This window comes from Dicentrarchus labrax, unplaced genomic scaffold (genome assembly GCF_905237075.1).
Source record: "Dicentrarchus labrax unplaced genomic scaffold, dlabrax2021, whole genome shotgun sequence".
NCBI lineage: Eukaryota > Metazoa > Chordata > Actinopteri > Moronidae > Dicentrarchus > Dicentrarchus labrax.
Genome location: NW_026136705.1, coordinates 19,573,422 through 19,599,493, shown reverse-complemented (window position 1 = coordinate 19,599,493; position 26,072 = coordinate 19,573,422). Strand labels below are relative to the sequence as shown.

General features: G+C 40.7%; 1 protein-coding gene across 1 annotated transcript in view; it reads left to right on the top strand.

The window, feature by feature from the left end:
- The window catches only part of LOC127364349 (reticulon-4 receptor-like 1), an 80,723-nt gene extending 58,077 nt beyond the window's left edge, over positions 1–22,646 (top strand). The window contains exons 2-3 of the mRNA XM_051401800.1: positions 17,543–17,997; positions 18,963–22,646. Of these exons, the coding sequence (XP_051257760.1) occupies positions 17,543–17,997; positions 18,963–19,862 (1,355 nt within the window). The 3' untranslated portion in view covers positions 19,863–22,646. The remainder of the gene's footprint in view (positions 1–17,542; positions 17,998–18,962) is intronic.
- Positions 22,647–26,072: the final 3,426 nt, after the last annotated feature.

Genomic DNA, 26,072 nt, shown 5'->3' with positions numbered 1-26,072 from the left:
CTTTCATTCTGGCTTTCTATTCTGTCAAGTAGTTCTTCAGTCTGGCAGTGTAATTAGGGTCTGATTTACACCTGAGTCGACAGGTGACTGCCGTTAATTACATGGAAGACAGAAAACAGAACTAGATTTGGGGATCACTGACACACACACACACATACACACACACATGAACATACCTGCCCACAGATACATGACACATGCATGCAGGCACACCTTGCCCACGGATACACTGAGCATTTCCCATTGCTCCCTTCTCACCTTCTTGTCAAGGCTGAGGTTGTTACATAATGGCCATAAGACTAGATGCCACCAAAACCCAACAAACAAATAGTTTAACCTCAGGAGGCCGAAGGAGAAACAACACTATCCTCTCTGTTCCTGAAGTGCTGTCAGACTTTGTCTTATCACAGGAGACGTTGCAGAAAAGTTGCTCTTGAATTTCAAATTGCAGGGATGTTGTTCAGAAGCGAAAGGTTTGTGGCAGTTTAGTGTAACATTTTCAGGTCTGTTCTTTGATAATATTTGTTATTTCCAGCAGGAGTTTATAGGACAATTCTGTTTTATTACAACTTGTTCTCATCATCAAAGTTTGGGCTATCATTTCTATTGGTTATGATAATGTTTGCAAAGTAACTGCACTACATTGCAAAAAGAGAGGATACAATCAAATACTTTGTTAACAAGCCAAAAGATCAGCCAGATTATCTAAACCACTGGAATATGTCAATAATATGTCTTTAATACATTCTGTAGTAAAACTGTTAGTGTGTACTACTACAGTTAGTATAGCAGGTCAAAATTGATCCAGAAATAAAATATGATGGATGTTTACACCAGACCATTTACTGTTTGCTGTTTAAGTTTAAATAACCTGATGGTTTGTTTGAAACTGGCATGATTGTCTATCTGGCTCCTTTATTGCCATATCAAACACATTTTTTAGAGATGGCGCTGTCTCAGCAATTGACTGTTTACTTACTACCTGTAGTGGTAATCAAGTGTTATTTCCAAAAGCAAGGGGGATGCCATCGACTATCTATATATCTTGTTATATGTGGTTAGTTTATGTTTCAGTCCTGAACAGGTACTGGTTTAAACTATTATTATTTATTAATGGTTTTCAAATAACAATAAAACTCCCCCCTTTTGGGTTGGTTGCAAAACAAATAAGCAGACACTGAAACATCAGCTGCACATGGAATTTTTAACCAATTATTGGAGTTTTAGAGTTAACATTTGCCTGTGCTAGCTTGCTACAGCAGATCAAATCAGGATAAAAAAAAATACTGCTGTGGTCAGCGACGAATGAGCATATTTCGTTTACTTCTGTTGGAAATCACACAAAAAAACAGAAAAGGTTACTGCAAATTGTGGATGGCAAATCTTCAACTGTTATCACTGTGAACAGCATACTGTATGTGCAGTGCAAGAGCAGAAGCCTTGACAGACATAGCAACAGTAACTAAGAGGGATGGGTCTTAGTGAATGATCGATTATTATCTTTTTATCACCAATAGGAGTTATGGCTAAAACTCTGAAAAGTCGTAATAAACTAGAATTATCCTTTAAAATGAGTTACATTGTATGTTTTTGCAATGAGTTTATTATCATTCTCTCCACTTTTGGACTGGGCCTATCTGCTTGTGTACACACGTTCTATCCATTTCCAATAATTCTCTCACACACACAACATCTCCCAGTTTTAGAAAAATCCTTAAATGCAGCACCTCACAAATGAGGCATCAGAATTCAGAGCCACACAGCATGGGTCAAACCCTAATTCAGACACATTTTGGAGGTTCGAGGAGTAGAGGAGGAGGAGGAAGATGAGGAGAAGGTGAAGGTGGATTGAGTGGATGGACATAGTGAGTTGGAAAGGAGGATGTCTGAAATCAAAAACACAAAAAGTTACTGCAAATTGTGGATGGTAAATCTTCAACTGTTATCATTGTGAACAGCATACTGTATGAAGAACAGAAAACTTGACAGACATAGCAACAGTAACTAAGAGGGATGAGTCTTAGCAAATGATTGATTATTATCTTTTTTTATCACCAAGAGGAGGTATGGCTACTCGGAAAAGTTGTAATAAACTAGAATTATCCTTTAAAAAGAGTTTACATTGTATGGTTTTGCAGTTGAGTTCATTATCATTCTCTACTTTTGGACTGGGCCTATCTGCTTTTGCACATTTGTGTTGTTTGTGTGTTTACTTGTTAATGTGCGTATGTGGTTTGCCTCACTCTCCCAGCAGAGAAGCATTGCTGTTAATAACTTAGTTGTTCAATGTTGTGAGGGCAATCCCAAGGCCTTCTGGGATGGGATGTAAATACCACCTGAACACAGCAGGAAGTTTGTGTGTGTGTGTGTGTGTTCGACAGTGCGTCTGTTTGTGTGTATGTGCCTGAGTGTGTCTGCAGTGTTATGTGCATTTTGTCAGAGTCAGAGTGTAATCGCTGTGTATGTTTTGTAAGGGCCAACCAGAGAGAGACAGATAATGCACTGCACTACAGGTAACAAATCCCTGTGCAGTGAATACATTGAGCAGAGAAATCTATGGAGTTAAAGAAGTGGACAAAATGGCTTCAAAATCCAATTTCCCAAACCTGCTCTACATTCAGCAGGGAATGCTTTTTCCTGAATGCAGCATAAGTTAGATTTTTTGAGAGGACATTCGGCAAGTCACTCACTTTAAGTTTTTTTTCCCCCTATTTCTACCTATCTCTCAGCACACGTGTCATACATTTATGAAAAAAGCAGAGGTCATTTTGAGTATTGAATCAAATAAATATATGGTGACAGTGTGTATGTGTGTATTTATGTATTCAGATGCACACTGATGAATTTATTCATGTCTCATCCACGATCTGTGTGTTTTTGTACACATGCGTGTGTCTGTGATACTGTAAGTCTATGCATATTAATCCATGTATTTCTGGGAATTTGTGTGTGCGTCTGTGTGTCTTTTCTCAGCTCTCATGATTCTCAGCTCTGCAAATGCTCATTTATGGTTTTCCAAACGTTTGTTTTTTTAATCTACTTCACTTCAAAGGGGCACATGGAGAGCTGGGGGCCTTCTAGCATATGGGCTCTAATTGAAGGAGAGACAGACAAACTGAAAGATAAAGACAGAGAGAGAGAGAAAAAAATGTGTTTGAGTGTTTGTTTGTGTGTGTGTGTGTGTGTGTGTGTGTGTGTGTGTGTGTGTGTATATGAGGGATGGGGAAGGTGCTGGCATAGCACACAGTTTACCTCAGTGCAGTGAGACACTTTACCATCATGCAAAAGCCCTGCAGCAAAGAAAAAATTTAACAACTCTCTATCTGTGTGTGTGTGTGTGTGTTTGTGTGTTTGTGTGTGTGTTTGTGTGTTTGTGTGTGTGTGTGTGCATGAGTGTGTTTGTCTTCAGGGCTGCCATAATCTGGCTGTAGAAAGTGGCATTTGTAAAATGCATAAGCACACACATAAACACACAAACTTATGTCACTGGCATTGCCCACCAGCCGTGTGCAAGATGGAAGGAAAATGTCAACCAGCTCCCTTTCCATCTCTCTCTCATAAATGCATATACACATGCATCAGCCTTTGTTCCCCTCTATCATTTTTCACTCATTCTCCTAGGACTAGTTTGAAATTTTCCAATACAGGAGGCCAATTTCAGTATCAATAACAAATAGATGCTACTGAGAAATGCAAGATTCTTTTTATTATTTAACATACGACAAACTCTTCATATAAATGTTTTTTAATTTTGTCTTAACAGAAAGGCAACATTGTCAAATTTCCCAACCAATAGTCTGAAACCCAAAAGTATTCAGTCCACTATCATATATGACAAAAAAGTATTTTATTTATTTAAAGGTAAGCATTTATTTACATGTTGAAACAGTATACAGTAAAAGTGATCAGGAGGGAACAGAACACAGGTTTGACCAACTGAGGCTGTGATGTGCTGCTTGCCAACCAAAAAAGGGTGCAGAACAGGAAAATATTGGTTAGTGGTTACACACATAATTCTCTCCCGCACACGTAACACCACACAGTCTTAGAAGAATCCTTAAATGCAGTGCCTCACAAATGAGGCATCAAAATTCAGAGCAAAACTGCATGGGTCAACCCTAATTCAAAAACATCTGGGAGGTGGAGGAGTAGAGGAGGAGGAGGAAGATGAACAGAAGGAGTAGAGGAGTGGAAACAGTGAAGAGAGGGGTCAGGGGAAGGTGGTACAAACGGTTGAGAAATTGAGAGGATTATGTAGCCAAGGTGAAGGTGGATTGAGTGGACGGACATAGTGAGTTGGAAAGGAGGATGCAGTCGGGGATATGCATTCATAATTCATATCCAGCTGGTGTGTGCATTTGTCTGCACGTTTTTGGTGTGATGTACAATATGTGTTTGCGTGGGATGGCATGTGTTTGTGAAACTATGAGAGAAGTACACGTTTGTGGAAGCAAAAATGTGTGTCCTCCTGCATGCTTCTCAGCATATAAATGTGGGTAGAGGGGGTGTGTGCGTTTGCACATGTTATACTCCAGTGTAGTGATGTGTGTACTTTCATGTGGGTGTGCTCCTGTGTCCCTGTCAAGGCATGTTTTTGTGTTTCTGTGTTTTTCAATGGGTGCTTGTGTGTGCGATTGGAGGTGTGTGGCCTTGAGGAAGGAAATCAAAACATTTATGGAGTTGTGATGAGTGTCGTTGCCCCTGTGCTGAAAAAAGATCAGGGACACGCTGCACTGTGGGTATGCTTCTCTCTCTTTGTTACTTGCCCCAGGTGAGGAGAGAGAGAGTCGAGTCACACTGCCGGGAATAAAATATTTTAGCTTAATTTAAAATCCTGGATCACGACAATGTATTTTCTTGAAGAACCCTTGTGTGTGTGTGTGTGTCTGTGTGTAACAAGAGATGGAATGACTTGTGAAATAAAGAGAAGCAAAAAAGAGGTTAGGCAGCCTCTTAGGAAACATTCATTATGTTGACAAATTGAACCTGGTAGACCCAAGCCCAGTCATGACCCAACTCTAACCTAACCCCATTTAAAAGAGTCTTCACCCAAATCAGACAAAATATTTACTTATTTACCTCCTGTGGGCTCTAGCCACACAGATAATTTTAGTTTTATTTGCCATTGCTTTGTTATATTCACCCTGAAACATCTGCCGCTGCTCCAATTCAATGGAGGTGAATTGGATTTCATTTTGTGGTCTTCAAAGCACTGAAAAATGACATCTGAAAACCTCAACAGTGACATGTCTTTCTAGGAACTCCAAATCCAATTACCCTGGATAATCCACAGACCTCTCTATGAACTGTTTTTATTCAAAGTACTTTCTACCAAAACAAAATATGACAATGAACTGAGAGTTACTACAATCAGCTGTAAGTAGAGAGAGACAGAAAACAAGGAAGCAAAAGAATTTGGAGATAAGGCCAGAAAAAACCCTGAAAGTGAAAAGAAACTGAAGAAGAAAAACACAGGAATAATTCAGAGCAAAAAAAACAAAAAACAAACAGGAAGTGAATTACCAAAATGGACTAAAATTATATGTGATTCAATTATGGTGGCTGGGTGTGGGAATAATAATATGTCCAGAAATCTCAAGCACATCCTGAATGATGTGAACTGACGCCATGGCACATTATTTCTGGTGTGCAACCAATCAGAGTCTCCAACAATGTGACCAAAAGCTTTCTGCTCCACTCTTTTTCTTTCAGTTCAAATCAAAAAACATTCATATTTTACAACTACTTGTAGTTGTCTGACCCTTGTGTATTCTGAGTCACAATTAAACATAGATTCCATACATAGAGAGTAAAATATCCAGAGAGTAAAAAACTCTAACCCTTAAAATAAGTGGCAGTACTTTAACATGTTCCGAACAAGCATCAGTGGAGATGATTCCTAAGTTAATTTCACCTCTTTATAAACTGTTATTCTATGACCTGAACAAGTCTTCATTGACATTTACAAATTTTAGAGACAAAACCATCAACTAAACCAAGAAAGTAATCAAACTTTAATCAACTGCAGCCTTAACAACAATATCCTTTAAAACATCTCTCAATCTGTTTATGTAAACCTACATTTGTACCACAGAGTCTAATGTATGTAATGCACCACTGTTGTTTTTTCTTCTTGTAATCCATCTCGCATTGAACTACAGAGAAGTTATTTAGAGCAGATCTCGAGTTTGTTTATTTTTAGAAATATCCGATTGCCACACATATCAATACCAGTGTGCCTTTGGCTATTTATATCTGTCTTCTGTTAGGGTGCAACATTCAAGAAAATCACACTTCATATCATCAATAAAACACAGAAGGCGGAGGAAGAGGGTTTCAGAACCTATTCGATGATCAGCCTTTACATACATAAACCACCACTGAAGCAGATGATTGGCTAAGTAGGCCAAACAAAAAGTCATCCCTTATAGCACTTGCAAATAGGCTGCATACAATGTATTGATTTTCAGTTACTGTGATTTCCACAATAGGTTTGAATCTTTTCTTGCAATATTCTCAAACAGGAACACTCATAGCTTCTTCAAAACATAGTCAAAAGCCCTACTTCTGTAATGCCTCTGTCAGGTCTCCAACGTGAAGTAGTATATTTAGATTTAATGACAGGATTGTTTGGAACACAGTGAACAGCTCAACAGCAAAGAAGATGATTGTACTGCAGGAGGGGTTTGAAAGGTTTCTGTGAATGTTTCGGTATGTGACATTTTCATGCTGTGACTGAGTCATCCTTGGAAGCCATTGTAACTGCTGTCGATCCAAGCTGTACAGCTGCCGTCCTCAGTGGAGGATGAGGCTACAAACCTTCCAAGGCCATTTTTAATCCTGCAAACGGGGAGTACTTTATACTCACAACCCAAGCTTCAGTGTAGTATGTCGTTAAATGGAGATAGGAGAATGATCAAGCTCAGGAGATGAACAGAACACAACTTTACTTGAACCACAGAGGATCAGCGTAACAAACTAGAAAGCAGAAGAAGATGAGACACTTTCAGATTATTCTAACCTTCACAGAAGCCAAACACCATGACTTATGGCAGAGTTTACTGGCAACCTTCAGATTAGCCAGATCCGATGACAGATTGAAGAAATTTCACTGACATGCTCTTCTTGCTTCATCCATCTCTCTTTAGCTGATGAAGAAAAACTGTGACACCTCCTCCTGTTCTCCCGTCATACATCCTTCCTCTCCCTACCACTGCCCCTCTCATATTTTCTGACTGATGTCTCCTCTCCGCTATTTCTCTGTCATTTCACCTGAACATATTTTCCTCCAGTGGCATGGTGTGAAAAATGTCAACAAGAAAAAGCGGGCCGAAGGGGAAGTGTAGCACTTTGCTACACTAATATCATGCTAATGGTGTTGTGAGAATGGTTGAATTGCTGTCAGTTGAAAGCTATTAGAAACAGTTCAGTTTGACATTCTGGATTTAGATGGAGGGGGGGTTGATCCAGCAATTTCATTCCAGCGCAGTGTACTGTATATGTACTTGTGCTCTCAAGTCATTAATCATTTTGTTGCTGTAGGTCTCACATTTGTCAGTTGCTGGATAACTCATTTAGAACGAAACTGATCGCATCAAGCTCTGACAGTTCCATAGTGCTTAAAATCATTCTCCATGGGGAGCCTGTTTAATGAGAGACCTGATGCCGATTTCCCACTCTTGTTTGGGCCAATCAGTCTGAAAAATGGCCAATGCTTGCCTGTGATTGGCTCAGTCAAAAGGCAAGTGTGCAAGAGCAGCGTGTTATCCGATAAAACAGCCCGTTGACAGATGATCCCTCGGACATGTCACTGTGCTGAGATCGCTCACTTCACTTGTCATTCTGGATACTTGGATTTGTAACCCTTCATCTCGCTTGCCTTCTGCCTTCTTTTCTTCTCCCTTCTCTCGAATCTGTGCGTGTCTGATTTACAAGTGTAATCCCAGAGCATGACGGAAATTTCTCGCTTCTGGAGATCCTCAAAAACAAATACTGTGGAAATAGGGTGCAAGAGCGCAGACAGTCATTGCTATGAAAGATTTATGCAATAATACCTCCTGATGTACCTTTAACAGTCTTTGTAAAAGAGACAGATGGGAAACTAAACGAACAACAGGGAGGAGAGCGGAGGAGGGTGACAAAGGGTGATTCATACCTGCAGTGTAGAGTAGAGAGCAGGGAATGATTTAGTCACAAGAAGAGGAAGAGAGATTTTCCTCGTGCTGGGGGGAATTGGACAAACAGCTATTAAGAGAAGAACCAGCTCGCCCCCATGCTGCACTTTCTCTTCCTCTTCTCATTGGCCTGTTGGACAAGCTCATTTCTTGCCGCTCTCCACTGAGGATATCTGCCAAAGAGCGTTCCAGATCCAGTGATGGCAAGTCACAGGAGAGCAGCCAGCACCTCAGCCAAAACTGCCGAGTGTGTGTGGATGTGTACACACATTGAAACTGCACACACAAGCGTTCATACACACCATTTTAGCAGACACAGATTTCTTCTGCCAGATTAGGGTCAGTCGGCTGTAAAATTCCTGTGAATGGTGTGTACTGTATTTGCTCCATGGGGTGGTATACATTTGTGTGTTTGCATCTGCATTTATGCCTGCAAGCTTGTTGTTTTTTTTTAAACAAAACACTTTCACCCAGATTATACATTCCCATGCATCCAAGCGTGTTTTCTGCTTTAAAACGACTCTCATTACCATAATTTACAGTGAACAAGGTTTCTTTCAATACCAGCAGCTCAGATAGTCAGATAATATTTCTGGTAATAGAAGGTGAGCTGAAAAATGGCGAGATAGCGCAAGTGTGCAACTGAGTACCTTAGAAGTAATTCAGAAAAAAAGCAGTTTGAATAAAGTTCTTTGAGGTGCATATGGTAGTTATACTTCAAAACTTTCACTGGGAGTTTTATATAGATTCTTGTTTTCCAGTTTTCACCTATTTTATGATCAAAGTAATGCTCCCCAAGTACAGTGTACATTGTGTTTCTGTGTCGATTAAGTTGAATGCGTGGGTCTTGGCCTCCTATGTCCTTGTGTGCCTAAGTGAATTAGTCTTTGATGCCTGAGGAGGGGTGCCACACCTCCGCAATGAAGTCTGAACACGGCCCCTGTTTCCCATTGACACGTGTCACCCTGTCGGCCTGTGTTATCATTGAGGTTTCAGTGAGGCAGGACGAGACGGAGGGCAGCAGCAGCAGCAGCAGCGTTGTACTGTACTCCCGCTTACATCTTTCCTCCACTAATAGGCAGAAGTTAAATAGGGAAAGCTGTGACCTGCATCATCTGATTATGCATGTGGAGAGTGTGTGTGTGTATATGGGAGGGAGGGGTGGGCAAAGTTTTTCTGAGTATAATTAGAGCTTGATTAGTGTTGAGATAAGCTTAGCCTTTCAAATGACCCAATTACTGCATGCAAAGAGGGTAGAGGTTATTTTTGCATTTTCTCTCTCCCCCTCAATGTCTCTGCCTCACTGTCTCAGTCCCAAACACACACACACAAAAATACACACACAGACATGTATGTGCTCCCCCTGATCAGAGTGTGTGTATTTTTGAATGGGCTAATATGTTGTGTGCTGAACAGATGTCACAACACCATGACAGGGGCCGAGGCGGGCGATGCAGAGAATCAGACCACTGAGAGTATCAGGCAGTGGAGAAAAGACCACACAGGACCGGCGCTAACAATAAGATACCTTGAAAAATAGCATTCAAGCTGGCCTTCTTGGATTTGTTAAACAGGCAAGGTACCACTTTAGGTGCTTCATGATAATGAACATCGATTTTTCTTTCAACTTTAAGCAGTTAACTTCCCTGCTGGACAAAGGAAGACAACATCGCTGTGCTGGAGATCCTGAGGTTAAAGAGTCTGCAGTTTCCTTTTATAATACAAAATAAAAAGGACTAACTGGCTGATAAGTGATTTACATGCTTTAGTGCATTACCTTATTGCTATTTCCCATAGTATAAAATACAGTACATTTTTAGATGTTATCCTTTCCATGCAGCCACTGATGTACTTGTTAGGGCATCAACTTTCATGAGATGGGTAGTCCATCACAGTGAGCACTTCATTGCCATTTATTTGACACTGCATATTCACAAGCAAGGACGATTTAAAAAACTTTGGTGGTGTGTTCAAGGACATTTCAGTCAGCTGCTGAAAATCCTTGCATTTCTAGTTATGTTTTCACAAAACAGAACCTAGAAGACAGATTATGACCAAACATTGAGGTTGTAAAAAGGGAACACATCAGTTTATTTACTGTTTGGCAAGCAACTGAGCTTGCTCAAGACAATTAAGGACTCTTAATATCTATATTATTTATGAATCTATTAATTTCTTTGGTCTAAAAATGTCAGAAAACTGTGAAATAATGCCCATTACAATTTCCTAGAGCCCAAATCCACGTCTTCATTGCTTGTTTTGTATGGCCAGCGGTCAAATGCCCGAATGGTATTCCAGTTTACTCTCATAGACAACCAAAAAATGTTCACATTTAAGGAGACCAGGAACCAGTTGTTGTCATTTTTGTTAATTAATCAATCAGTTAATCAATTATCAGAATTGTTGCTGGTTGTGGGCCAATGAACTAATTGTTTAAACTTCAATACATACGATTTGTAGTATGAAGATAAAATATTTCTTCTCTCCATTAATTTTTAAGGTGTGTCCCGAATTGCACAATAAAAATACAGAAACAGAAGAAAATACATTTAAAATAGTATTCTAATTTGGATGTGTAAACCCTATTTTTAGTTTTCAGTCCATGTCCCACAAGCATTATTACCCCAACTTTTATGCCCGGAAACTGTCAGACCAAGACAGGGATGTAGCTACTATCTTGTCTGTTTAAAGAAATCAATTGTTACTCCTACTCTGCCCGGTCAGCCAGTGTTTTGCTTGTAAGCTTTGTTTGATTTTTTTTGTTTGGGGTCACAGAAGTGGGACTTTAAATAAAATAAACTTTTAAGAAGGCACAAAATAGTAATTCCTAGGGCACAGGGGATCAGTGGTGCAGAGCCGGCAATATTGACCTGATTTGTCTCCAATATGAAGATGGATGTAATGGTTATGTACAATATTACATGAGAGGGGAGGATTATATAGTGCAGAGATATTTCAGCTGTGTCTTTGAGGCAATGACGCCATTTAAATCTCTCATTAACTCTGCCAGAGATTTATCACCATTTGAATGAGCAACGCTAAATGATCTTTGGGATTATGCTAAGCTAAATCAACTACCAACAAGAGAGAACAGCATCTATATTGAGTGTGTGAGCTAGCCGTCGTCCCTCCTGCACTCTTTCTCACTCTCTGCCTCCTCACCATTTTTGTAAATTCTCTCCTTTTTTACTCTGTTTTGGTCCTGCTCTTGCTCTTGGTTAAATCCTGCCACTGCTGCTTAATTAGGGTTGATTATCTGTGTCTGTATGTGGGTGTATGCGCCTGCGGCCTGCATGCATGTGTGTATGTGTGTGTGTATGCACCTGGATTTACAAGAGAATACATGTGTTTTAGTTTGACTAAATTAATCTTTTTTTCATCTAAGTGAGTATGCATGTGTGTTATGTGTAATCAATTTGCAAGTGTTTATCTGACTCACCTCACAGAAGGTCATAGAATTTGTTGGCGATTCATCGGAAGTCACAGTCGTGTTCTGTGCAGAGCAGACAGACATTTACACACCAACCTATATAACGGTCTACGCTTCGCAGTAGATCCCTGTCATCCCCATCATCCTTTTTTAGCTAGTCTCACCCGCTCTGCTCTCTTTCCCTCCCACACGCCACGCTGTGCCTCTCTCCCCTTGCCTTTGCTTTCATGTTTTAAGAGCTCCTCATTCCCTTTGAGTATGATATTGCCCATTCCTCCCCTGCCTGGCTCTTCTCCTTTCCTTTTTCCTCCTTCTCTTACATTCCCCGCTCTGTTACTTTCTCCTTGTGTTTTCCTGGATGAGCGGCAGGTGTCTCCTCCAGATGCCAAGTTGTAGTTGGGAGGCAGTGTGATGATGGCCTGACAAGCAGCATGTGTGTGTGCTTATGTGTTTTTGTCATTCCTTGGTGTGTTTTTGTGTGCACATTATGATTGGTGTGGAGGGATGGGAGGGAGACGGCTCAGTTAATTGAACCCTGGCTGTGCTTGATGAAGCTTTCAGCAAATATCTAACCGAGGAGGCTAAGATGAGAATTTAGACAAACAACCATCGGGAAACGTACGCAGAGAAAGAGAGACCAAGAGAGAAAATGAGAGAGAGAGAGAGAGAGTTTTGATTAAAAAGGCATCACTTGCTGAAATGGACAATTACTGGTATAAAGTGAAAGCCATGTGTGTGTTCTAACCCAGAGGACAAAAGGACATCATCACCCGTGTGATTATGATCCAATCAAGCTGGAATTTGAACTGCAAAACATCGTTGACTGTGTGGTGTAGTGGACGGTAATCATCACGTTTCTTAGAGTGGGATTACACAATATGTCCAAAGGTATGTGGACACCCTACACATGCTATTGTGTTCTTTTGTTTTATTTTAAGCCAAACTGTACTTTGTATTATTAACTCTTTTTGTATGAGGGAATATAAACTAAAATTATACTGCCCCTTTCTCCAACATTTGGGGGGACTCAAGGTTGTATTTCACTCTGTAATGAGAAAGTTTATAGCACTGATTACTGCTAGACTGAATCATTGGTCGGTCTCACACACTTAGTGCTGTGTTTGTCCTGCACTATACAGAATAGGTGGGTCTAGCTAGCAATAGCTGTCTCTCTTTCATGGGTCCATTTGTGGTGTTGGCAAAGTGCAGTGGCTAACAACTTATCAGATATAGTGATATTAGGAGGTTTTTGCTGCCCGCACAGATATTGGACCAATCAAATTACACTACAAACATCATCAGTCAGTCCCAAAAATTCTGACCTCTAACCTCAGCACCATCCAAGATCTTTGGGACTAACACAGACCTTATCACTCAACATCAGTGTTCACGAATGCAAAGCCTGTATTACAGACGGTGGAGAGATGACAGGGAAAGAGATAGGAGATATGCAACAAAGGTCCCTGGCTGGACTCAAACCACAGGTTTATGGTCAGTGTCTTAACCCCTGAGCTATGTAGCAGCAAATGAATGGCCATGTTCCTAATGATCAACAATTACATGCTGTGTGGGTGTCCACATACTTGTAAATTTACTGTATGAATGTATATATGTATGTATAGTGATTGTAAAGTTTACTCAAATTGTGAAGCAATAATGTTCAGGTATTTTATACATGTTAGATGAGCAGAAGAGAAAGTATTTATTATCTTTGATTGCTCCCTTTTTCTCTTTTCCCACAGTCAGGTTAGTTAGTTAGTGAAATTTGCAAATGATTTAGCTCAAGCAAAAATAAGACAATTAAGCTGCAGCCCACACACTGCTCTCCATCTTTGTTCAACAGAGCACCTGGTTGACAAAATCACTAAAAATACTTCACTCTTAAGAAGGTGTTAGGTATCAAATGAGCTTTAAAACATTACGCCCCTTCACCAGAGATTCACACCAGGCATGAATTACTTTAATGGAAACTCACCCTGATTCATTTTCCTATTTAACAGCGGTACATGGGGAAATGCGTCATGAAGAATTGAAAGTGAAACAGATTTTTATGTACCTTGATGCTCCTTACTGAGAGTTGTTACAGGTTCGAGGCTTGGCTTAATGCCAGCTCAATACCTCTGCTAATTGTTGATTTGAAATTAGTTGTCTATTTGTGTATTCAAGGCTGCGCTAGTGCTGTGACAGTCAAAAATCTGCACTTGTAATTCCAAGGATGTGCTGACTTGGAGTTAAGATGTTTGAAAACATGTTGTAACACTGGAAAACAAGGTATCAAGAATTTGTTGTTGATGCAGGATTGGAGACTTTCCCTCACTGGTGCTGAGAACAGCTTATGCATTATCTAAATACTATTGAAACCTAAAACGGCAAACGTTTTTTTTCCTCTTTTGCTGCCTTACTGTCTAAAGCAGACTAACGCTATGAGTGAATAGAGATAATTCCATGTTTTACGAGGCAAATGATAAATAAATAAAACGACTGGAGGCTTGTGGGAGATATGCTGCCCCCAGTGTGAAAGCCATATGGCAGTCAGCAGCTTTTCTATCTAATATCATCACTTCCATCTCTCAATCTGTAAAATTGAAACACCCACAGTTAATCTACAAGCAGAGATCTGCACACATTTTCCTCAGATGGGCTCAAATTTATACACACTCAGCTAGGGACATTTTTTTTCAAACACACATGTACACCCAATATTTCACATTGAATAACATGAGAGGATATAATTGGAAAGAATGAAAGTGGCAACGAGGATGAAGGAGGAAGTCGGATATAAAGCGATGATGATGAAAATACAAAAAGAAAAAAAATGAAAGACTGCAGGGGTAAACAGAAGGCAACGAGGAAGCAAAAGCGATTGGAAATGCAAACTAACGCTGGGGGCACTATCACAAGTACGTGTCAAGCAGACTTGTACTGAAGACAATTTTAATGTAAAAAAAAAAATTAATGGGACCAGTGGGAACACCCCATTGGTGAGTTTAACACTGTAAACTTACATTAGCAGCTGAGAAATCTAATTGTCATTTGTGGTGCAGTTGAGGGTTGCACAAAGAAAATTGCCACAATGGTGTAATCTTTTTTATGAAACCCTTTCTAGTCACATGTAGAGCGTATTTTACCAAGACATGAAAACCATAACATATACAGCGAAGAGCTAAATTTCACCATTGTGACATTTTTATAATAAAATCTATAAGCTTAAAGCATCTAATAAAACATGAGGCGCAATGTTCTATTCAAGCCAAGATACAAGTCAGTCAAGTGCTGTGAAGTGAATTTCCCTCAGAAACACTAACAAAGACACAAAGTCACACAGACGTAGAGACGCACATACAGCACACATTTTACATATTCACATACATAGGCAAACAGCAGCTTTATACCTAATTAACAGACACAGCAGGCGGAACAGAGCAGCTCATAAAGCTGTGGAGGAAGGGAAGAATAAACGCTCTGGAGAAAGGAGGCAGAGAAGCATGAAGCAAAGGGCAACACAGATGAACAGATAACGCAGAGGAGTAGAGAAGAGGAGGAAAGAACAGAGATATAAAATCACTTCAATACCCAGAGGGACTGAATGCACACTGTATGTCCCAGCTTATAACAATAACAGTTGACCAATCAAAACTATGAGCGGACTATGAGAAACAGACGACAGTTAAAAGAAGAGGATGGGGGAAAGTGAGAAATATGAGACAAAGGAGAGAGTTGCACACATGAAATGCTGTAAAGAGCTCTTCAGCATAAGCATCAATAACAAATGTGAATGGATTTTTTATATTTAATATTTAACTCTCCTCTATCCTAACAGTGAGTCTATCAATACAAACACATCACAGGGCCAAACTATTTACATCAAAATATCTTGTCTATCTGAATGGAAATAAGTATAAAAAGATGCTCTATTTGATGTAACAGTGAAAGTTTGAATTAATTAATTACATTTTGACTAGTATGATGCATCTGCAAATATGTATGTGCATGTAAATAATACAGGCTATCTAGTTGATGATTTCAGTTTGTACATTGGTTGATTATTAACATAAAATGACAAAATGGCACGCTGTATAATCATATGTGTATAATAATTGTTAAAAGAAGAAATTACATTTGTATACTTTTATTGTTATCAATTTGTTCTTCACTTGGCCTAGTTATCTTAGTTACCTGGTACAGTCTTTACCATGTTCACCATCTTAGTTTTGCATGTTAGTATGCTACAATTTGCAAAAATGAAATATTAATCTGGGGAAAATAAAGCTTGGTTCATGCTCTGGGGCCATGGAGTTCTATACACAATTCAATGGCAATCTATGCAGTAGTTGTTTTGATAGTTCAGTCTGTATCCAAGTGGTGGACCGACCAACAGACATTGTCGTCCATAGAGCCATGCCGCTACTGGGGCTAAATATAATTAATAATCATTCTTTAAACATTTACTGAGGTCTAATGTAGGCTCATAAAAGAAAGTTTAATATATATTTATACTTATATATATAAATAAACAACAAACCAATCATTGATTTGTTGTTGGTACAACAGGACAGAAGACGGGCTGCCATGACAACAGCTGTTGTGTGTTGTTTTTTTTTTCCTTTTTTGATGAAAAGGTCAGCCTTGTCAAATACAACAGACACACTGCTTTCACACTATGTTTCAGATAAAATGTAACATATATAGAGAGACACAATAACAGAAACACATGATGGTACCTGTGCGTACGTGGTTACACAAGTGTACAGAGCTATACAGACACATGTGTACCACACAGGATAATACTGCTCTGATACTGCTTCAGAACACGTTGTTCTTTACAGAGCAGCAGTGTCCTGGTCATCCTGACATCTGTCCATCACATCTGTCTAAGTCACCGACACAAACACATACACACACACACAGGCTGGACACATGTCAGCACATGATGTTCATATTGTATCACTTGTCTGTCTTTCTGTTCGGAAATTACTCCCTGGATCAACATGTCTCCACCCCAATCTCTTTTTCCTTCATCCCCTTTTTTTTTTTTTTAACTCTCCGGCCCCACAATACATCAAACATTGGAATGATCCAAGGCGGGAAAAAAAAAATCAAATAAATAATGACTGAGACGAGGGGAATCTGAAAAATAAAAAGTAATATCCACTTCACAGGCATGCTGCAGATGATTCCCGCTTCATCCTCCACCTCCTCTCTCTCTCCCTCTCTCTTGGTTTTCCCTTATTGTGGGAATGTATTACAGGTGTGGTGCGTGTTCTCTTGTAAGCAGGAGAAACATCGATTTTCTGTCGCCTTTAGAAGATAACCAATGAATATAACGCTGTGCGGCGTGTGTCTGTCTGTATGTGTGCGCTGTATCATCAACAAGGTGCAAGGAATACATACATAAAAATGTATGTATGTGACACTAATACTACAGCACAATAAAAAAGAAGGAAGAAACATAGCACACTCTTCTCCCAAAAGTGTTTGTATACCTGAGCAGTGTTTTTATGCGTCTGTGTGTGGTGCTCTTGGTATTCAAAACTCAAGGTTTTTGCAAAACATGAAAAAATGGTCCCCTGAGTTTTAGATTTTGAAACAATTTAAGAAGAAGATAACAATGAAGGGAAGGCAAGGTTACGGTTATGGGTAGACATTCTGGGATTGATTGAAATATATGTGTGGAGAATGGGCTCACGAAGCAATACATGAACGTTTGTGCGCGTTCGTGTGTGCGTTTGTACGAGATTTGTGTCAGCATTGTAATTTGTCTGCACTGAACCGTGCCTATTGTTGTCCTTGTAAACTGAGAGCAATGAGTTTTTCATTTAAGATGCGTCTGATAACAGGAGCTCTGCTGTATGAATTCAATTAACTCTGCTTGTCTTTCTCTCATGCTCTCTTTCCCTCCATCTCCTTGTATCATTTCCATCCTCCTCTCCTTTTCCAGGTTATGGTGGGGTGGAGTTACTCTTGGTGCTGTGTGGCCTGGATCTCTCTCTGCCCTGCCCTCGCCATTGCATCTGCTACACTTCACCCAGCACCGTCTCCTGCCAGGCCCACAACTTCCATGCCGTGCCCGAGGGCATCCCCGCCCAGAGCGAGCGTGTCTTCCTTCAGAACAACAAGATTCAGCGGCTGCTTCGCGGCCACTTCTCGCCCACCACCACCATGTTGTGGCTTTACTCCAACAACATCTCCTACATACAACCGTCCACCTTCCACGGCTTTGACCGCCTGGAGGAGCTCGACCTTGGGGACAACCGGCACCTGAATGCCATTGCTTCAGATACCTTCCTTGGCCTGGGCAGACTTCATGCCCTGCACCTATACCACTGTGGCCTGATCAGCCTGCCTCCAGGGATCTTTGCGGGCCTCCATAATCTTCAGTATCTCTACCTACAGGTACATGGATAACAGCCTTCTTTTATCTCTACTGTATATTGCATCTGTTGCCACAATCGCATTATGGTGTAATCTGTGCATCAGCCTGGCTCAGCACTTACTGCCTATGAATTGGATGCTGATCAAATGCTAGCTGTTATCCTGAGTGCAGGGAAAATACTACAAAGCAGCCCTCACACTAGTAACCTACTGCATAGCTTCTGTGATGGACCACAGGAATTAAAATCCAGGCTTGAGTATATGATTTTGTTAATTACATGGTGAGTGTATGAGGAGAAAAGCTTCTGCTATATGAAAATACCTCCTATCCATTCTATTGATTGGAAAATCAAAAGATATTGACATTGAGTGAGCAGGGTAAAGGTTAATGCTTAAATGTTTGACAGCATTCTTGCATCATATTTAACAGTGGAGTACAACAAACAAGAATCATGGGTAGATCAGCCACTATCATCAGCCATTGGCCCCCTTCCTCTAACCGAGTCCTCGACCTCAAACGCATCACTCAAAGTGCAAAGAAAATCATTTCTGACCCCTCTTTCACTTCTCACCATCTTTTCAAGCTACTGCCCTTTGGAAGCTGTATAGATTACTGAATATCCAACCATCCTGCATCAAAAAATAATACAGGCTCTGAATTCCTGGCATAGTCCAGCTATTTCCTACACTGTGCGTTATTAATCTATTCTTTGTTGTTAATCTATTCTTTGTGTTGTATAATGTACATAATGCATAATATTGTAATGTTACCGGTTTCTGGTGTGATGCTGGAACTGAGCTAAAAGTGATACATAGTATACTACTGCTGTAATCAATATTACAATAGCGATAAGAATGTTTTAATGATAATAAATCCTAATACAGTGAATTAATGTAAAATGACCCATAAAATAATCAGTGATGCTCAATGTAATGCACTGCACCCAATTTTAAGCTTCTGATTTTACCTTTCTACATCCTGACAGGACAACCAGTTAGAGTTCCTGGAAGACGATCTGTTCATCGACCTACTGAACCTCAGTCATCTCTTTCTGCATGGCAATCGACTATGGAGCCTTCGCCAGAACACCTTCCGTGGTCTGGGGGTCTTGGACCGCCTGCTTCTCCACCAGAACCGAATCCAGTGGGTTGACCGCCAGGCTTTCCATGACCTGCGGCGCCTCACCACCCTTTACCTGTTTAATAACTCCCTGACTGAGCTATCTGGTGGCAGCTTGACTCTACTGCCAGCACTGGAGTACCTACGACTTAACGACAACCCCTGGGAGTGTGACTGCAAGGCCCTGTCACTTTGGGATTGGTTGCGGAGGTTCAGAGGTTCCACCTCCTCACTCATGTGTGTTTCACCACCAGAGCTTGCAGGGAAGGACCTGAAAACGCTGAAGAAAGAGGAGCTGCCCAGTTGCTCGTCCAGCGAGGGTCATGCACATGGTGCCCCGGGTGGGGAGATGGAGCATGGAGAGTCTCTGAACCACCTGAATCGACACAGAAACCATCACAACCACCATCAGCGACCGTACTTGCCCCACGGGGACCAGTACAGCTTGCCTTCACCCTCGCCCCTGCCACGGCCACCTAAAGGAGGCCGCAGAAACTGCACCCGCCGGGGCCGCAAGGCAAAAGGGGGGCTCAATGAGGTGCAGGTGCTACAGGAGGATGGTGAGAAAGACTATACTCCAGATGGAGGTAAATATGACCTGTCTGCAACTGCAAGAAGGAAGAACAAGTGCATCCCCAGAACTTCTGTCGGCCCACCAAGTGGGGTCCAGAGAGCTAATAATAACGCAGGGTCACACCTTGCAGATTATATTTTCTGTTTACCATCAGCTCTGCTGCTGTCACTCATCTCTGTGATCCTACGCTGAGACAGGAAATGGACACTTTTGTACTGGTGGTGCAACCTTATGATTCATTCTCCTGAACCACCCTGCCCTGGCTCTTTAAATGAGGCATGTGTGCATAAGTGTGTGTGTACATGACTGTGTAAAAAGAACATTATCAAATATCTACTGTCGAAGTATCCCTGCGGTATTAAGGCAGGAATCTATATGAGTCATAATCAAAACATGGAAGTCAGGGAAAACAATTTAGCCCATTTCTTTGATGATGTCACCAAGGGAAACAGCAGGAAAACTTTACATCTGTCTCTGTGGCATCGACTGCTTCACTGAATACATGTACTTATAAAAACTGTACAGACACATAAAATAACAAGCCAATGATTCATTCTAATAATAGTGAGAAGAACGCGCAATAAGGTTCAAAACAGTTAAAGGCTCAGTCTCTATGTTTAGCCCTCTTGACACAATAGTGCTCTCTCAGCGCACCCTCCATCTGTCACTCATGCTGAGACAAAGGCACAGTCATTCATAACTGTCACACTGCTCATTCAACAGCACCTTAAGATGCAGAAACAAAATACTGCAGACAGTGGCAGTAAAATGAGTCATCGTTTGAGCAGTAATAACTACAATCACTATATATCTACTAATAAAGTGGTTTTACTTGCATGTCTCACAGCAAGGTGAACCCACTTTAATGGACATCTGTATCCTTGGCTTTTAGTCTTAACTCTAAAAAACACCACTGGAGTTGTGACACATCTATATAACTGGCAATTCTTCAAACTAGTCCTGTTAAAAGGTTTCCGCTGTCCTTGTTTTTGCAACTCATCAACTTAAAAGCCATTCAGAACTAACCTATCATAAGAGCCAACCGTCACGGTCTGTAAATGAGGAGGTGAGTGAATGAGTTTCTGTGTTATTGTTTGTATGAATGTGTGTCTACTAAAAAAAAAGCCATGCGGGTAGAACGACACTAGATAGCAAGAGTGCCTAATGAGAGCCAGTGGCCAATGAGGACAAACCATATAGGTAAGGGATAGCCTCAATAACTCTTTGCGACCTCACTGGCTCCCAAACAGAGGCCTGAACAGGCCAGGAAGGTCAACTCATGCAAGTCAAGGAAAAGCTGAGGCCCGAGCCTCACTCACAAACCTTCTAACTCCCAGAAAATGTTATGCACTTTCCTCTGAAATGCTGTGGAGAAAAATGGAAAGAAAATATATCCTTCAAGCAGAGATGATTCAATCCAAATACTCACAGGAGGGTTTCAAATGCTGGTAAAGAAAAATTTCTACAATCAGGAAGGAGTACTGATGACCACCACAACACCGCAATATATCTCCTGCAATGGCATAATCAATTGCTGATACTGGAAAACAAAGCAGTTTCGAGTCTGTGATGATCATCACAGGGCAAAGGGACTGACAAACTGCTACTGAATTTATTTTTGTCCTCTCTGTTGTGTTTAGTGCGCTCCAGAACAGATGGACTTGACAATATGTAAGCCCTGATTGGAGAGTTGGATTTTAATGCTGCTACGTCCAAGAGGAGCCCTTTCTGAGGCTCGGGATTCTTCTTCAGGAAATAACAAGGACAGAGAGGACTACGGGACACAGTGCCCTGTATGAAAGGGAGCGGTTCAAGCACACACACCCCTAATAAAGCCCAATCACCTTCACAGCCTTCCTGTCCCATTGCGAACTACTAAGCCCTGTCAGTCCAATCCCAGAGCAGAGCACTGCAGATGTTGTCTAGGTTTGACTGAACTATTTCAGAGTCATTCACCCACACTCTCAAGTGCTCGATTACAATAGGTGAAACCTGTACAGATACACACGGGCCGTCCGGGTACCTTAACTAGCCAGTAATGCTAAAAGTCTCTTTATTTCTTATAGCATTACAATGTTACGAATTCTGTTTTAAAAGAAGCTGCCCTTGTATGCAAAGGAAGTACTAGCTAAAAAGCTAAAATCATGACATGCTGATAAAAAGCACAAAAGATTATTCGTTTTGGTTTGCTGGTAACAATGCGCAGTTTGGATGGGAATCCAAGAGCAGGGGTCACATTTGTACCCTGCTTGTGTGTGTTTCCTGTCCCGCCTTTTCGTGTCTATCTATCTAAATGTTGGGGACGAACAGAAGCCTGTCACTGGTGTCATTCTCCTGACATGTAGGATTAGAGACCCCTACTGGTGAACTTGTTTGTGCTGCTGTGAACCCAGAGGTGATGTAAATTGTGTCTGTTTATTCCTGTGAGGATGACTTTTTGTAAAAAGAAATAAAATGAAAAAAAAAGAAAGAAAGAAAAGAAAAGGAAAAAAAAAGAGAAACTCTGTTGTGTCTCGGTAGCTCCCTAAAAAAAATAAACAGGGAGCTGGGGGCTGGAACTTTATTTTTTATTTGAAATGATTATTATCATTATTTTCATTTTTTTTATTCTGTCTTTTTTTGGTTTTTCTGACTCATTCAAGATAAACAGTACATTGCACTGTCCCCCTTCTGCTCCTCCTATTTTTTCTATGCACCTATTCATCCCTCTGTCTTTCCCTCCCTCCCTCCATCACCTCACCTCCCTCCCTCCCTCCCTCCCTCCCTGTCTGTCTGCTTATTCTCTCACTCCCTCTTCACCTTCTCTACTGCTTTCTCTTCCACCCTCGCTGCTCCCTCCTTCCCCCCTCTATCTCCTTATTCTTTCCCTCTCCTCTCTCTTCATTTGTGCAACCCAAATGTTTTGTATGTGGTTATCAAACAATGCCAGACTCAAAAGCTGTTTATAAATAACATTAAACAGAAAGTGTCCTCAAATGGCTGAGGTGGTCTCTGTTTGTTTACCTCCCTTTTGTTAGCACATATGCACATCTGTCTGTGCGTGTATACTTGTGAGTGTGGCTAATAGACAGACCTCCAAAATGAGCCCTGAAGCTGAATGATAAGGCAATGAAAGAAAAATGGTTAAAAAGTAAAAAAAAAAAAAAAAAAAAGGTAATGGAATAAGTACACAAATTCATCTACTGCAGGGAAAGAAACACACCCAGATTTAACCAGGGTATATTTTGGCCTCCTTCATGTCCTAGTTTCACTCATACACTCAGCAGCCTCATATAAAATATGCATCAGAATGACTGTAAGCACACGCACGCACACACAAACTCACAAATACACCTGTCGAGCTGTGTTAGCTGTGAGGGTGCAAGGGAGGTGTCTTGTGTCAGGTCAAGGTGAGGTCAAAGTGAGTGCTAGCGTGTGCTCCATCTACTTTGATTGTTTGCACAGTTTTCATATTCAACCATGCGTGTTTGCACTCTGCACGGAAGTGTTCTCAGTCTGCGTGTGTTTGTGTGCTATATGTGCGTGTTTCTCCAGTGTACAAAGTATGCCCACTGTCACGGCAGATCCAGCCTGACAGCCGGCTAGGGCAGGGGAAGAGGTGTGCCTCAGAGAGACAATATCACTGCTCTGTTTGTAAAACAAAGCTGACAATTGGGGGGGTGTGAGAGAGAGAGAGAGAGAGAGAGAGAGAGAGAGAGAGAGAGAGAGAGAGAAAGAAAGAAAGAAAGAAAGAAAGAAAGAAAGAAAGAAAGAAAGAAAGAAAGAAAGAAAGAGGAAGGAAAACCACAATGATTTAAAGGCAGAGGGGTGGAGATATCTGCAAAATAAATCCATGAAATAGTTATCAGTACCAAACAGACCAGAAGCCAGGGGAGAGGAAGTGGGCATAATATGGGTGGCTGCAGTATCAGCTCCAAGTTGTGTTCGGTCAATCACTGTGTGTGTCTCAAGCGAAATGACAGTCCCACTACATGTGTTCATCCATGTAGAGACACTACATGAGATGAAGAGCATTTAAATTAGGGCACAGAGCTTCGGTGTCAATGAGTTCAAGTATCTTTATTGTTGTTCAAGAGCATCTCCCTGAACCACGTAGTGCAAAATATATATTAAATATATAAATTAAACATATATATACAAAAGAGAATAATATTCCAATTCCTAAGAATAAATAGACATTAAAAAGATAGATAAAGACAATACTTGTTTACACAATGAAATGGAATTCTAAATCACACAGTTATCAATAACAGCTAGTAGCTAGCAGAGGTATATGGAAGAATATAAAATATCTCACACACCTAAAGGCACTTTAAATATGAAGGGACTTAAAATAAAGGTGTGTTTATATATATATCTATATAAAGTACTGAGGAAAGTAAGAATTAATAAAAGTAAAAAGAAAGCAACATTGAAGATACAAGAAGAAGACATACTTTATTGATCCCCTAGGGGAAATTGTTCTTTTCACTCTTTTTACACAAACACACACACACACACACACACACACACACACACACACACACACACAGGCTGAAATACACACTTCATGCACTTGTGGACATGCAAAGGGGAGAGAGATGGTGGAGTGATGGGGCTGCAACGTTAACAGCAGGTTGCCTTGCTCAAGGACACCTCGGCAGTGCACAGGAAGTGAAACTGGCAAACCTCCGGTTCCCAAGCCAAGTCCCTACACGCTGAGCTACTGCCGCCCTGATGAAACATGGGAGGATCTTAGTAAGGAAGAAGACAGGTGAAGGCATGAAAGAATAAAGGGAGAAAGGTGGCAGAAAGTACTAAAGGAAGACAGAAGAGTTAGAAGAAATTAAGAAATAAGTTAGGAAGAAAAATAGTAGTAAAGGCTCGAGGAAGTTGAGGACTAAGAATATAAGATAATAAGTGAGGAGGGAAGGGAAAACAAAAGGTAAAAGATTGGGGGAAGAAATGATAAGGAGAACAAAGGAAGGGAACAACTAATAACAGAAGGGAAGAGGAGTAAAAGGAATAGAGCTGAGAGAAAAGAAAGGAGACCAGGACTTAAGTTGACAAGGGAAAGCGATAGGAGGCAAGAAATCAAGATGCTCTTGAGAACGATCAGGGAAATGTGAAACGTTAAGGAAGGAAGGAATTAAGGGAAAAAACAAGGTAGTGGGGGAAAATAAATGCACATGAGAGAACGAGGGAAATCATCCATAGAGATGCATGTATACAGGCTTCATGATCAAACAGAAGAACAGCTCATCCACTAGTTCAGTCCCTAAGCTGAGGATCTGAAATAGCCGCATGTGAATATTTATATATGCCTATGTTCCCTTCCAAAGGCAAAGAGGCCAAGCAAAATTGATTTCTCTGTGTGAATCCCTGAAGAGTTGAGACTCAGCAAAAGAAAAGCTGAAAAGAGCAAGGGAGAGTGAAAAAAAAGAAATAAAGCACTGCTAGAAAGAACAGTAGTAGATTTTGTGAAACAAGCGGAAAACTAAGAAATGGGAGACACCTTCAGTGAGATGCAAATGTATGATGTTTTCACCAAACAGATGCATACACCATTTGTCTTGCATTTACTCTTTCTCAAGGTAAATGCAGGCAGAATTTCCCCCACTACGTGATTTGATTTTCGCTCCCATCGCCATCCAAGCGCATGACATCTATCACGCATCAGCTCACATGCCTTACAGTACCTTCCGTTAGGCACCATTTAACGCCAGCCGTCTTTTCGCTGCCATAACTCCATCAAGCTACATTACACTCATTATAGGCACATATCTGATTCTAATTAGAAAGAAGGTCAAGGTGTGGAACCGCAATGGAGCCAAAAAGGACGTGCAGCCATGGAACCACAAGTGTGTACCCTGCTAGATGTGACTTGATCTGTCTGTTTCAAGTCAAAACTTTCATCACATTTACTCGCACTTTTACATTTATTGATGGCTCCTTTTTCTCCATCTTAGTCTCAACCCGCATAACTGAAGTGGTTCCTTTATTCAATATGTCTACATATTATTGTCACTTGACAAGTCCAAATATCACACTTTCAAAAGGGTAACAAAAGTTCATGTGCATGTGAACAAAAAGTTGAACAGTCAGACACAGCTGGAGACATTTTTAACCTTTTGGCAGCAGAGTCTTGCACAAGGAAATATGAGTCATGACATTTTAAATATGCAGCTGATGTCTTCATCATCTGTTGTGTATGCATGGTGAATCAAACATGTGTCAGTGTGTTTTAATCAATTTTAGAGTCTTGCTGCAGCTTTATTAAATGTTTCATCATCCTGGATTAATGTTTCAAATAAGTGAAGTCTGTGCTTGCACTGTGTTGTCTCAGAAACAAATGTGTGTTTCAAACTACATTTTTAATGCACCGTTCCCTCAACCAAACAATCTCAAAACAAATGTCAAATG